The 11,765-nt window shown below is 53.6% G+C and overlaps 2 protein-coding genes across 2 annotated transcripts; both read left to right on the top strand.

The window, feature by feature from the left end:
• The first annotated feature begins 3,365 nt into the window (after positions 1–3,365).
• Positions 3,366–5,478, top strand: LOC134172469 (inositol 1,4,5-trisphosphate receptor-interacting protein-like 1). Its single transcript, XM_062635563.1, has one exon. The coding sequence runs from the start codon at positions 3,366–3,368 to the stop codon at positions 4,788–4,790; it is 1,425 nt and encodes a 474-aa protein (XP_062491547.1). The 3' UTR covers positions 4,791–5,478.
• Positions 5,125–10,061, top strand: LOC134172468 (inositol 1,4,5-trisphosphate receptor-interacting protein-like 1). The gene is made up of 3 exons (XM_062635562.1): positions 5,125–5,371; positions 7,445–7,491; positions 7,870–10,061. Exons 1-3 carry the CDS (start codon positions 5,125–5,127, stop codon positions 9,370–9,372), a joined length of 1,797 nt encoding a protein of 598 aa, XP_062491546.1. The 3' UTR covers positions 9,373–10,061.
• The last annotated feature ends 1,704 nt before the right edge of the window (positions 10,062–11,765 follow it).

The raw sequence follows: 11,765 nt of genomic DNA, 5'->3' as shown, positions 1-11,765 counted from the left end.
CACTGTCCTTGTCACCTAGAAAGATGTTAAACAAGACCGGTCCCAGCACCGACCCCTGAGGGGCACCACTCATTACTTGTCTCCAGCTGGACATTGAGCCATTGGCCACAACTCTGTGTGCGGCCATCCAGCCAGTTCTTTATCCACCGAGTGTCCATCTATCAAATTGATGTCTCTCCAATTTAGAGACATCCTCTGAAGAAGCAATATGCCACCTCTTCTGCTCTTCGAGCCTTTTCATTTCTACTGAGTTTGAAAACACAAGAAAAGACGGAAACTCTGGGATAAGCTTTGCAGAACTGGTGTAAACAAGAAGTGGCATATGGCAATGGTCTGTCTGGTGCAGGCTGTCCTTTCACACATAAATCTGTTTGGCCTCAGAAGAAAACAGGAACCTGTGAAGGAAGGTTAAGTAGTTTTGCAAACCCTTAAAAGTTTGAAGATTTTCTTCAGAGTTACTGGAAAAGGGTTTGTAGAAACTGGATGTTTCATGTTTCCTTTCACTTTTTTGAAACTGCAGGGTGTCGTTGTGTTTCTTCCTCAGATTTAAATTATTCCTGTACAAATAATGTCACCTGTGGCTTCACCCTTGTATGTGTCTAGACTCCTAGCCCTGTGAGACAAGTGAAATCCCTTTGCATGTACAAATGGAGCATTTCCTCATCTGCACAATACACATGAAGATAATACAGGTAGATTCTTTCCTCAGTGTATCTGAGGGGAAAAGGGATGGGAAAAAAAAAACAACAAAAACTTGGGGGAATTTTTATATTGTCTTCAGTTGAAATGGTTTGATCAGGGTGGGTAAGGGGCCAGGAAACTTCATCTTTCTCATGCTGTCTACTCTAAGTTTAGATATACTAAGCTGGGTTTCCTTCTAGCCCCATTTCCAAGATAGCAGGTTTTCTATCTGTGCATGCATCTACAGAAGCCCTTGACTGCAAGATCCTTTGTTTCCCTCTAGCTCTCGAACAGGGAATACACATCACCTTTTTCAGTTTGTTTCTTCATACCTGCCTGCAAAACTTTAATAATGACTACAGATTTTTCGACATGAGAGGAGTATCCCACCACACAGCACTTGGATTGACACTTGAAGAGGGAAAGAGGGAGAGCAAGCAAAGCATCTGTTCAGTACTGGATTGTTAACAAATAGGGTTCTTTGGGGAAGAAAGGAAGGGATAACCCATATTCCCTCAGTGGAGTTTTCCATTTGAAGCCATCCCTCATAAAGTTAAGGATAATTTCTGTTAGCCGCGACTGTGCTTCTCTCCTTATTTTGCCTAGATTAAAAGCTGAAAGCATGATTTTGGTGGAGGCTGCTGGAGCTATCACTTGTTCCAGCTACTGAGACTGAGAGAAAGGGAATCTGGGCTGAGCCAAAGCACCATCATTGCCTATTTTCCACTCCAGGTGTCTATACACTGGGCTAGACTGTCACCATTCACCCCAGTCATGAAAACTAAGTGTTTCCTAAGTGCTGGAGGTACAATATCCTTATCTGATGCTGAAGCTGGCATCCCACACCTGCTTTATAATCACAGTTATAACCTGTCTATATCGCTGGGAAGGTAAATGGGGACCTTCTTCAGTCTATCTGATGCACCAGCCACCATAATTGCTGTGCACTGGGAGATCATGAATACAGACTGCATGGATGCAAGTTAATACAAGCCTCGTAGATGCTACTTAAACAAAACATCGCCAGTGGGGGCAGTGTTTCTCTCATGCACCCCAAGACCTTGAGCCAGCTGGACTGACAAATCTATTCAATGCTGCTTGTTCCTCAAGGAGCTGAAGAAGTGGATTTAAAGGCTCATAACTGTAGTTTTTACTTGTGGAAACCAACAGAGACAGCTATCAAGCAATAACACTTCTCCAAAACCCATAAATTGACAAGAAGACTTCTGCTGCCCCAGTTCAACCTTCCCTTGAGACTGTCCCATTGCCATCTAAACTGTAGCTTGCAGGTACAGCAACAACAGTATCTATTAAGGTCCAGAAAGCTGTGGGTGTAGGCAGATGTCAAACACCCTGTTCTACCCTGCATAACCTGCCAAAATCAAGGGCTTTTACGTTATCAACGCATCTGCAGACTGAAAGAAGGAGGCATCGGAGACTGATTAGACCGGCAGAAAACAAAAATCAACAGAGAGCACTGTTTTGTTATTCACTTCTACTGTTTATTATTTGGAAATACTTGCTTTTTAACTCAGTTCAGTATGCCACAGAGCACATACATAACCAAGGAAAACCAGCCCCACTTCCACAGCAAGTTAAGGAACAACCATCCCTTTCCCTTTTTTTCTGACAGCAAACTGTTGTATAAACTAATAATGGAATACAGTGGATTTCTTTAAAAAGTGGGCCTTGGAAAGTGGCAAAAGAGAAACTTAATAATTTACAGAAGAACTTGATCACTGCTTCCAATTTTTCTGATAGATTTTTTTTCCCTTCCTAATAATGATTTTGGGGTATTTGGCATATATAAAAATTTATGCATTCCTTTCATTTTACCCATTTTGCATTGGAGAGGTTGCATGCATGGTAGCTTCTGTTGCTGGCCTGTCGCCCCAATCACATTTAAAGGTTCATTATCGATGAAAGCTAACTGTTGATTTAACACCGCAAACTTAGCCCCGGTGTCTGCTAGAAATTCTACATTTGTGTCTTCCTTCCCCGGCTTCATTATAACCGGGGGACTGGCCGGGGTTCAACCCTCCGGTCCCCCCTGTTCTATTTCTAATTCAGCAAGGCATGGGAGGCGTGTCCCGGCAGAGGTCCCACCACTCCCAAGAGTTGCAGGAACCGGCTGCATTCAGGGAATAATTTTTATTGTGTTATGGAGATCCTGCCTTTCACTCCCCTCCAAATTCTGCTTGCTAGCTGGCCCGCGGTTGTGCGGGCGGGACTGCGGTGTGCCCGCGGCGCCTGTAACAGCACAGGGGACGCGTCACAATGGGGGATGGATATGAGGGTGCCAGCAGGCAGCACTGGCGCAGTCCTGCCTGAGGCAGCAGTGAGTGCGCGCATAGGGGGGAGGCTGGGCTGGAGAAGGGCAGGGGCAGAAACGTGGGCCCCTGGGGGTGGGTGCTCACCCTGCATCGAAACCCTAGCTGCGAGCGCCTTGGGCAGGGCACGCTGCTGCTGGCACCGGGCCTGGGCGCAGGCCTTGCTGCCCCCCAGCTGCCTCGTTCCCTCTCCTGCCTGTCCGCAGCTCTCTGCGCCTCCTGTCTGCGCTTCCCCCGCCAGCAGCTCCCTTCCTCCTTCCCTCCCTCCCAGTCCCACTGAACTCCTTCTTTCTCCTGCAGGCCATGGGTCTCACAAGGCTCTTACTCTGGGTTCTGGAAGGCATATTCTCGAACATGCGCATGGTCGGTGATGAGCTGGATGAAGCCACAGGTGAACTCGTGCAGCAGCGTTCGGAGATGCTTATCGAGGAGATGGCTTGGATGTTGCAGGAGCTGGAGAGAATACAGCAAAATGGTGTGACCTGGAGTGGCCTGCTCTCTGCTGCCTTGTGGAACTGGACGTTCTGGGCGACCGCTGGCTTCCTGCTCCTCCTGATTGTGGGGCTCTGGTGCTGCTTTAGCAAAAGAAGCCCTGAGGTGGGCAGCAGCATCAGCAGTGAAGAGGAGGAAGACAGTGAAGAAGATGCCTCTAGTGCGCAAAATTTGAACACGTACATTGCAAGGCGCAATGAGTGGTCAGAGAACGAACTGTGGGACCAGAGCGAGTGGGTGCTTGCGGTGGTGGAAAACCTCCTCTTTGCTTGCCAAGGGTCCATTTTCTCGTCAAAGGGTTTCTTGCCGGAGCTGGGACCAGCCATGGGAGTGGGCAGCGCCTTTGATTGCTGGAGTCCCCAGGACGACGAGCCTGTCTACCGTTTCCTCGTGCCCCTGACACCCCCCCGTGGCCACACCTTCCGCCTGGAGCCAGGCACCGTGGCAAACGAGTCCCGCATCCGTGTGGAGCTGCAGTGCACGTGCACTGCTCAGCAGACGGTGGGGGGCATGCGGTGCTTCCTTCACAAGCCCAAGGAGCAGCTCAGGAAGAAGCAGAAGCCCAGCCTCCTGCACACCCTCTGCACCAACTCCTATCTAGATGCGCAGAAAACTGCGCGCTGGTTCCAGGATTTGGTGAGGGAAAACAAGGCAATCTTGCGTCTGTTACGTTCACGTTACTGCCTTCTGACCGTGCTGCCCTCCAGACGCTCCTGCAAAGTGGAAATTGAGCATATCTCTGGGATAACCATGCTCATTGAGACGATCTTTGTCGTGCAGCTGGACAACTCAGACATCTTCATGAGCAGCCAGGCGAGAGAGGGTGTCTTCAGCCCAAGCACAACGTGGACACTGACCTGCGCCTGGGCAGAGGCAAAGTTCTTGTGGCTGATGTTCGATCAGACCCCAGACGACACCTTGCTCAGCTGCCTGCATCTCTGCACCCGCACGCTGGCGGGCACAGGCTTTTCCCGCTATGCCTTGAAGACAGTGGTGATGCACCTCCTCACCACCACACCCCTGTCAGGCTGGCGCAGCACACATTTCCTGCAGCGGCTGAGTGACATCACGAGGTACCTGCACCGTTGCTTGCAGGAGAATCGCCTCAACCACTTCTTCTTTGGGAATGAGAAGGTTCCTGAGGAGATCGTCTTGCCCCCAGCCTTGGAAAGAGCCGAGCCATTCAACCTCTTCCAGCATCTGGCGCAGGATCCGGCTGCCCACGAGCAGGCAACGCGTGAGTTCAAGGAGCTGCAACATCGGCTTACAGCACAGCTCTTCTTCTAGGGGCACTGAAAGTGGTCTTCATGCAGAGAGCCGTGTTTGCAGAGTTCACAGCTGAGGACAGATGAGGACCACCTCATGCAGGAGGGAGATGACGGACAGAGTGCAGGCTGCTGCAAGGAAAGGAAGAACCTCGTGCAGTGGACCTCTGCCGAGAGCCGCAGCATTCTCTTCTGGATGGTTCTGAGATAGCAGCCGTTGAAGACTACAGCGGCGACAAAGATGACTTTCCCCGTGCTTCCTTCTCTCACTGGCTGCGGCCAGAATGGCATTTCACATGGGCCAAACTCTTGGTGGCAGCTCTGGCTGTGCAGGGACAAAGCGAGGGGCACCGCTGATGTGCCCCCGTGTGTTCACCGGGGTCTGGACGGAGAATCTACGCATGCTGGACCCTCCCCGGGGAGCTGGTGCCCCAGAACTGAGCACGCTGGGCACGGAGAACACGCTGCTCTATCGGCAGTGGGAATTCCTGCCTCACCTTTCTTCCACAGCAAAAGCACGCTCTGGGGAGTGGGACCCAGATGCAGCTGAAGAGCCCACTGGAAAGGAGCCTGGCAACAGTGACTCCTGTTGCTACCTGGACAGTGAGCTCCCTCCCTCTTTGACAGGGTCCATTCCCTCTGGGAGCTTTCTCTTGTGCAAAGATACCAATAAATCTCTCATGTTACACCCAAAGAAGCACAGCTGCTGTGAGGGTGTGGGCTGTGGAAAGGGCTCTGCTTGATGGTCAGGCTAATGGGGGATGTGCTTGATGGTCAGCTCCACAGAATCACAGAATCATCGAATCAACAGTAACAGCTGGAAAGGACCTTAACATACTTCAGTTCCAAGCCCTCCGCCATGGGCAGGAACGCCTCACCCCAGACCATGTCGCCCAGGGCTCTGTCCAACCTGGCCTTGAACACTGCCAGGGGTGGAGCATTTACCACTTCTTTGAGCAACCTGTTCCAGTGCCTCACCACCCCTAAAGCAAAGAACATCTTCCTTATATCTAACCCAAACTTCCCCAGTTTTAGTTGGAGTGCAGGCGGAGTTAGAAACCTGTGTTAAGTCAGGAGACTATGATCTGGTGGCAATTACAGAGACGTGGTGGGACAGCTCACATGACTGGAATATAGTCATGGAGGGCTATGTCCTTTTCAGGAAAGACAGGGCAGCCAGGCGGGGTGGTGGGGTTGCTCTTTATGTGCGGGAGCAACTACAATGCACCGAGTTCTGTCCAGGGACAGATGACGAGCGAGTTAAGAGTCTGCGGTGAGAATTAAGGGGCAGGCTGGCAGGGGCGATACTGTTGTGGGTGTCTGTTACAGACCACCAGATCAGGGTGAGGAAGTTGACGAGGCCTTCTACAGGCAGCTGAGAGCGGCCTCACAGTCACAGGCCGTGGTCGTCGTGGGGCATTTTAACTTCCCCGATGTTTGCTGGAAGGACCACTCAGCAACCCAGCCACAGTCCAGGAGGTTCCTCCAGTGTATGGATGATAACTTCCTCCTGCAAATGGTGGATGAGCCAACAGGTAAAGGAGTGCTGCTGGATCTCATCCTCACTAACAAGGAGGGTCTGGTCGAAGCGGTAAGGGTTGAGGGCTGCCTTGGTTGCAGCGACCACGAGATGGTGGAATTCAGGATCTTGTGTGGTAGGATCAGTAGAATAGCAAGTAGAATTGCAACCCTGGACTTTAGCAGGGCAAACTTTGGCCTTTTCAAGCAATTGCTAGGGGAAATCCCATGGGCAGGGCTGTTTGAAGGTAAAGGGGCCCAAGATAGTTGGTTGGCATTCAAGGATTGCTTTTTCCGAGCTCAAGATCAGAGCATCCTGACACATAGGAAGTCAAGGAAAAGGGCCAGGAGACCTGTGTGGCTAAGTAGGGAATTGCTGGGTATGCTCAAGTGGAAGAGGAGAGTTTACAGGTCATGGAAGGAGGGCCTGGCCACTTGGGAGGAATATAAGGCTGCTGCTAGAGGATGTAGGAAGGCAGCTAGGATGACTAAGGCCTCCTTAGAATTAAACCTGGCGAGAAGGGTCAAGGACAGCAAAAAGAGCTTTTTCAAATACATGGCAGATAAAACTAACACCAGAGGCAATGTAGGCCCACTGATGAACGGGATGGGTGCCCTGGTGACAGAAGATTTTTTTTCTGACAGTGGCTTGAATACCAAAGGGGCCTTGGGTGGCAAAAAAAAAGAAGAACTTGATCACTGCTTCCAATTTTTCTGATAGATCCCTTCCTAATAATGATTTTGGGGTATTTGGCATATATAAAAATTTATGCATTCCTTTCATTTTACCCATTTTGCATTGGAGAGGTTGCATGCATGGTAGCTTCTGTTGCTGGCCTGTCGCCCCAATCACATTTAAAGGTTCATTATCGATGAAAGCTAACTGTTGATTTAACACCGCAAACTTAGCCCCGGTGTCTGCTAGAAATTCTACATTTGTGTCTTCCTTCCCCGGCTTCATTATAACCGGGGGACTGGCCGGGGTTCAACCCTCCGGTCCCCCCTGTTCTATTTCTAATTCAGCAAGGCATGGGAGGCGTGTCCCGGCAGAGGTCCCACCACTCCCAAGAGTTGCAGGAACCGGCTGCATTCAGGGAATAATTTTTATTGTGTTATGGAGATCCTGCCTTTCACTCCCCTCCAAATTCTGCTTGCTAGCTGGCCCGCGGTTGTGCGGGCGGGACTGCGGTGTGCCCGCGGCGCCTGTAACAGCACAGGGGACGCGTCACAATGGGGGATGGATATGAGGGTGCCAGCAGGCAGCACTGGCGCAGTCCTGCCTGAGGCAGCAGTGAGTGCGCGCATAGGGGGGAGGCTGGGCTGGAGAAGGGCAGGGGCAGAAACGTGGGCCCCTGGGGGTGGGTGCTCACCCTGCATCGAAACCCTAGCTGCGAGCGCCTTGGGCAGGGCACGCTGCTGCTGGCACCGGGCCTGGGCGCAGGCCTTGCTGCCCCCCAGCTGCCTCGTTCCCTCTCCTGCCTGTCCGCAGCTCTCTGCGCCTCCTGTCTGCGCTTCCCCCGCCACCAGCTCCCTTCCTCCTTCCCTCCCTCCCAGTCCCACTGAACTCCTTCTTTCTCCTGCAGGCCATGGGTCTCGCAAGGCTCTTACTCTGGGTTCTGGAAGGCATATTCTCGAACGTGCGCATGGTCGGTGATGAGCTGGATGAAGCCACACGTGAACTCATGCAGCAGCGTTCGGAGATGCTTATCGAGGAGATGGCTCGGATGTTGCAGGAGCTGGAGCAGCAGCAGTTGGAGGAGCTGAAGAGATTACAGCAAAATGGTGTGACCTGGAGTGGCCTGCTCTCTGCTGCCTTGTGGAACTGGACGTTCTGGGCGACCGCTGGCTTCCTGCTCCTCCTGATTGTGGGGCTCTGGTGCTGCTTTAGCAAAAGAAGCCCTGAGGTGGGCAGCAGCATCAGCAGTGAAGAGGAGGAAGACAGTGAAGAAGATGCCTCTAGTGCGCAAAATTTGAACACGTACATTGCAAGGCGCAATGAGTGGTCAGAGAACGAACTGTGGGACCAGAGCGAGTGGGTGCTTGCGGTGGTGGAAAACCTCCTCTTTGCTTGCCAAGGGTCCATTTTCTCGTCAAAGGGTTTCTTGCCGGAGCTGGGACCAGCCATGGGAGTGGGCAGCGCCTTTGATTGCTGGAGTCCCCAGGACGACGAGCCTGTCTACCGTTTCCTCGTGCCCCTGACACCCCCCCGTGGCCACACCTTCCGCCTGGAGCCAGGCACCGTGGCAAACAAGTCCCGCATCCGTGTGGAGCTGCAGTGCACGTGCACTGCTCAGCAGACGGTGGGGGGCATGCGGTGCTTCCTTCACAAGCCCAAGGAGCAGCTCAGGAAGAAGCAGAAGCCCAGCCTCCTGCACACCCTCTGCACCAACTCCTATCTAGATGCGCAGAAAACTGCGCGCTGGTTCCAGGATTTGGTGAGGGAAAACAAGGCAATCTTGCGTCTGTTACGTTCACGTCACTGCCTTCTGACCGTGCTGCCCTCCAGACGCTCCTGCAAAGTGGAAATTGAGCATATCTCTGGGATAACCATGCTCATTGAGACGATCTTTGTCGTGCAGCTGGACAACTCAGACATCTTCATGAGCAGCCAGGCGAGAGAGGGTGTCTTCAGCCCAAGCACAACGTGGACACTGACCTGCGCCTGGGCAGAGGCAAAGTTCTTGTGGCTGATGTTCGATCAGACCCCAGACGACACCTTGCTCAGCTGCCTGCATCTCTGCACCCGCACGCTGGCGGGCACAGGCTTTTCCCGCTATGCCTTGAAGACAGTGGTGATGCACCTCCTCACCACCACACCCCTGTCAGGCTGGCGCAGCACACATTTCCTGCAGCGGCTGAGTGACATCACGAGGTACCTGCACCGTTGCTTGCAGGAGAATCGCCTCAACCACTTCTTCTTTGGGAATGAGAAGGTTCCTGAGGAGATCGTCTTGCCCCCAGCCTTGGAAAGAGCCGAGCCATTCAACCTCTTCCAGCATCTGGCGCAGGATCCGGCTGCCCACGAGCAGGCAACGCGTGAGTTCAAGGAGCTGCAACATCGGCTTACAGCACAGCTCTTCTTCTAGGGGCACTGAAAGTGGTCTTCATGCAGAGAGCCGTGTTTGCAGAGTTCACAGCTGAGGACAGATGAGGACCACCTCATGCAGGAGGGAGATGACGGACAGAGTGCAGGCTGCTGCAAGGAAAGGAAGAACCTCGTGCAGTGGACCTCTGCCGAGAGCCGCAGCATTCTCTTCTGGATGGTTCTGAGATAGCAGCCGTTGAAGACTACAGCGGCGACAAAGATGACTTTCCCCGTGCTTCCTTCTCTCACTGGCTGCGGCCAGAATGGCATTTCACATGGGCCAAACTCTTGGTGGCAGCTCTGGCTGTGCAGGGACAAAGCGAGGGGCACCGCTGATGTGCCCCCGTGTGTTCACCGGGGTCTGGACGGAGAATCTACGCATGCTGGACCCTCCCCGGGGAGCTGGTGCCCCAGAACTGAGCACGCTGGGCACGGAGAACACGCTGCTCTATCGGCAGTGGGAATTCCTGCCTCACCTTTCTTCCACAGCAAAAGCACGCTCTGGGGAGTGGGACCCAGATGCAGCTGAAGAGCCCACTGGAAAGGAGCCTGGCAACAGTGACTCCTGTTGCTACCTGGACAGTGAGCTCCCTCCCTCTTTGACAGGGTCCATTCCCTCTGGGAGCTTTCTCTTGTGCAAAGATACCAATAAATCTCTCATGTTACACCCAAAGAAGCACAGCTGCTGTGAGGGTGTGGGCTGTGGAAAGGGCTCTGCTTGATGGTCAGGCTAATGGGGGATGTGCTTGATGGTCAGCTCCACAGAATCACAGAATCATCGAATCAACAGTAACAGCTGGAAAGGACCTTAACATACTTCAGTTCCAAGCCCTCCGCCATGGGCAGGAACGCCTCACCCCAGACCATGTCGCCCAGGGCTCTGTCCAACCTGGCCTTGAACACTGCCAGGGGTGGAGCATTTACCACTTCTTTGAGCAACCTGTTCCAGTGCCTCACCACCCCTAAAGCAAAGAACATCTTCCTTATATCTAACCCAAACTTCCCCAGTTTTAGTTGGAGTGCAGGCGGAGTTAGAAACCTGTGTTAAGTCAGGAGACTATGATCTGGTGGCAATTACAGAGACGTGGTGGGACAGCTCACATGACTGGAATATAGTCATGGAGGGCTATGTCCTTTTCAGGAAAGACAGGCCAGCCAGGCGGGGTGGTGGGGTTGCTCTTTATGTGCAGGAGCAACTACAATGCACCGAGTTCTGTCCGGGGACAGATGACGAGCGAGTTGAGAGTCTGCGGTGAGAATTAAGGGGCAGGCTGGCAGGGGCGATACTGTTGTGGGTGTCTGTTACAGACCACCAGATCAGGGTGAGGAAGTCGACGAGGCCTTCTACAGGCAGCTGAGAGCGGCCTCACAGTCACAGGCCGTGGTCGTCGTGGGGGATTTTAACTTCCCCGATGTTTGCTGGAAGGACCACTCAGCAACCCAGCCACAGTCCAGGAGGTTCCTCCAGTGTATGGATGATAACTTCCTCCTGCAAGAGTTGTTCTTGTTGATCTCACAGCTTCAGAATGTTGTAACTTACTTAGAGCCGGTATTTGCTGTGTTAGTGTTTATCAAGTATGGGGCCTGGGCTAAGGTTCTTGTCTCACTGTGCTTTATGGCAATGGCTTGTAATACGGGCGGGCTCCAGCAGCAGGGCGGGACGGACGTGGCCGTGGACTTGTACCTGGCCGTCCGGCTGCTCTTCACCGGCCTGGCCCTCACCCTACTGAGGCTGCGGGGAGCCGAGGGGGAGCGGCCCCGGGAGCCGGCGGCTGCTGAAGCGGCCCGGGAGAGCGGCCCCGGGGACCAAGCGGCGGCGGGAGCGGGGCCGGAGGCCGCGAGGGGACGGCTGCCGGTGGAGGAGGTCGGGGCGGTCGAGGAGAGGAAGGAGGCGGCTGCCGAGCAGCGGGAAAAGGCGGCGGAGGAGCCGAGCCCCGCGGCGGAGCCGAGCCCCGAGGCCGAGCCCAGCCCCGAGGCCGAGCCCAGCCCCGCGACGGCCGAGAGCGTTTCCCGGCAGCCGCCCGCCGAGCCCCAGGAGGATGCAGGAGACCACGCAGCATTTCCCAGCAAGGCAGAGGAGGAAGAGCTGGACTCAGGAAAAGAGAAGCTGGCGGTGGGAGAGCGGCAAGCACAGCGGCTACACCAGCCCCAGTGACAAGTACAGCAGCATCAACTGAGAGTTCTGAAGGTTTTGAATGGCCTTTGGGTATCCTTGGGACCTGCCTGCTGATTGTGATGGGGATCAGCATGTTGGCACACACACAGACTGTGTTTTACCCACAACCATTTTGTCTGATCTCAAAAGTTAAGCAGAGTCAGGTTTGGGTCTTGTCTGGGGTTAGACGACAATACAGGGGGACCAAGAGGTTTTCCCCAAGGCTGCACAGCCAGGAG

Source organism: Pezoporus occidentalis, unplaced genomic scaffold, assembly GCF_034315485.1.
Source record: "Pezoporus occidentalis ecotype Australia unplaced genomic scaffold, CSIRO_AGI_Poc_V1 ctg46, whole genome shotgun sequence".
In the NCBI taxonomy this organism is placed as follows: domain Eukaryota; kingdom Metazoa; phylum Chordata; class Aves; order Psittaciformes; family Psittacidae; genus Pezoporus; species Pezoporus occidentalis.
This window is presented reverse-complemented; position numbering and strand designations above follow the sequence as displayed.

What these genes read in the sequence shown, in the direction of transcription:
- LOC134172469 (XM_062635563.1), top strand. Translation starts at nt 3,366, where the DNA reads ATGCGCATGGTCGGTGATGAGCTGGATGAAGCCACAGGTGAACTCGTG.
- LOC134172468 (XM_062635562.1), top strand. Translation starts at nt 5,125, where the DNA reads ATGTGCCCCCGTGTGTTCACCGGGGTCTGGACGGAGAATCTACGCATG. An exon ending in CTCCTGTTGCTACCTGGACA is followed by an intron (nt 5,372 to 7,444) that starts GTGAGCTCCCTC and finishes TCTGCTTGCTAG; the next exon opens with CTGGCCCGCGGTTGTGCGGG. An exon ending in GCGGTGTGCCCGCGGCGCCT is followed by an intron (nt 7,492 to 7,869) that starts GTAACAGCACAG and finishes TTTCTCCTGCAG; the next exon opens with GCCATGGGTCTCGCAAGGCT.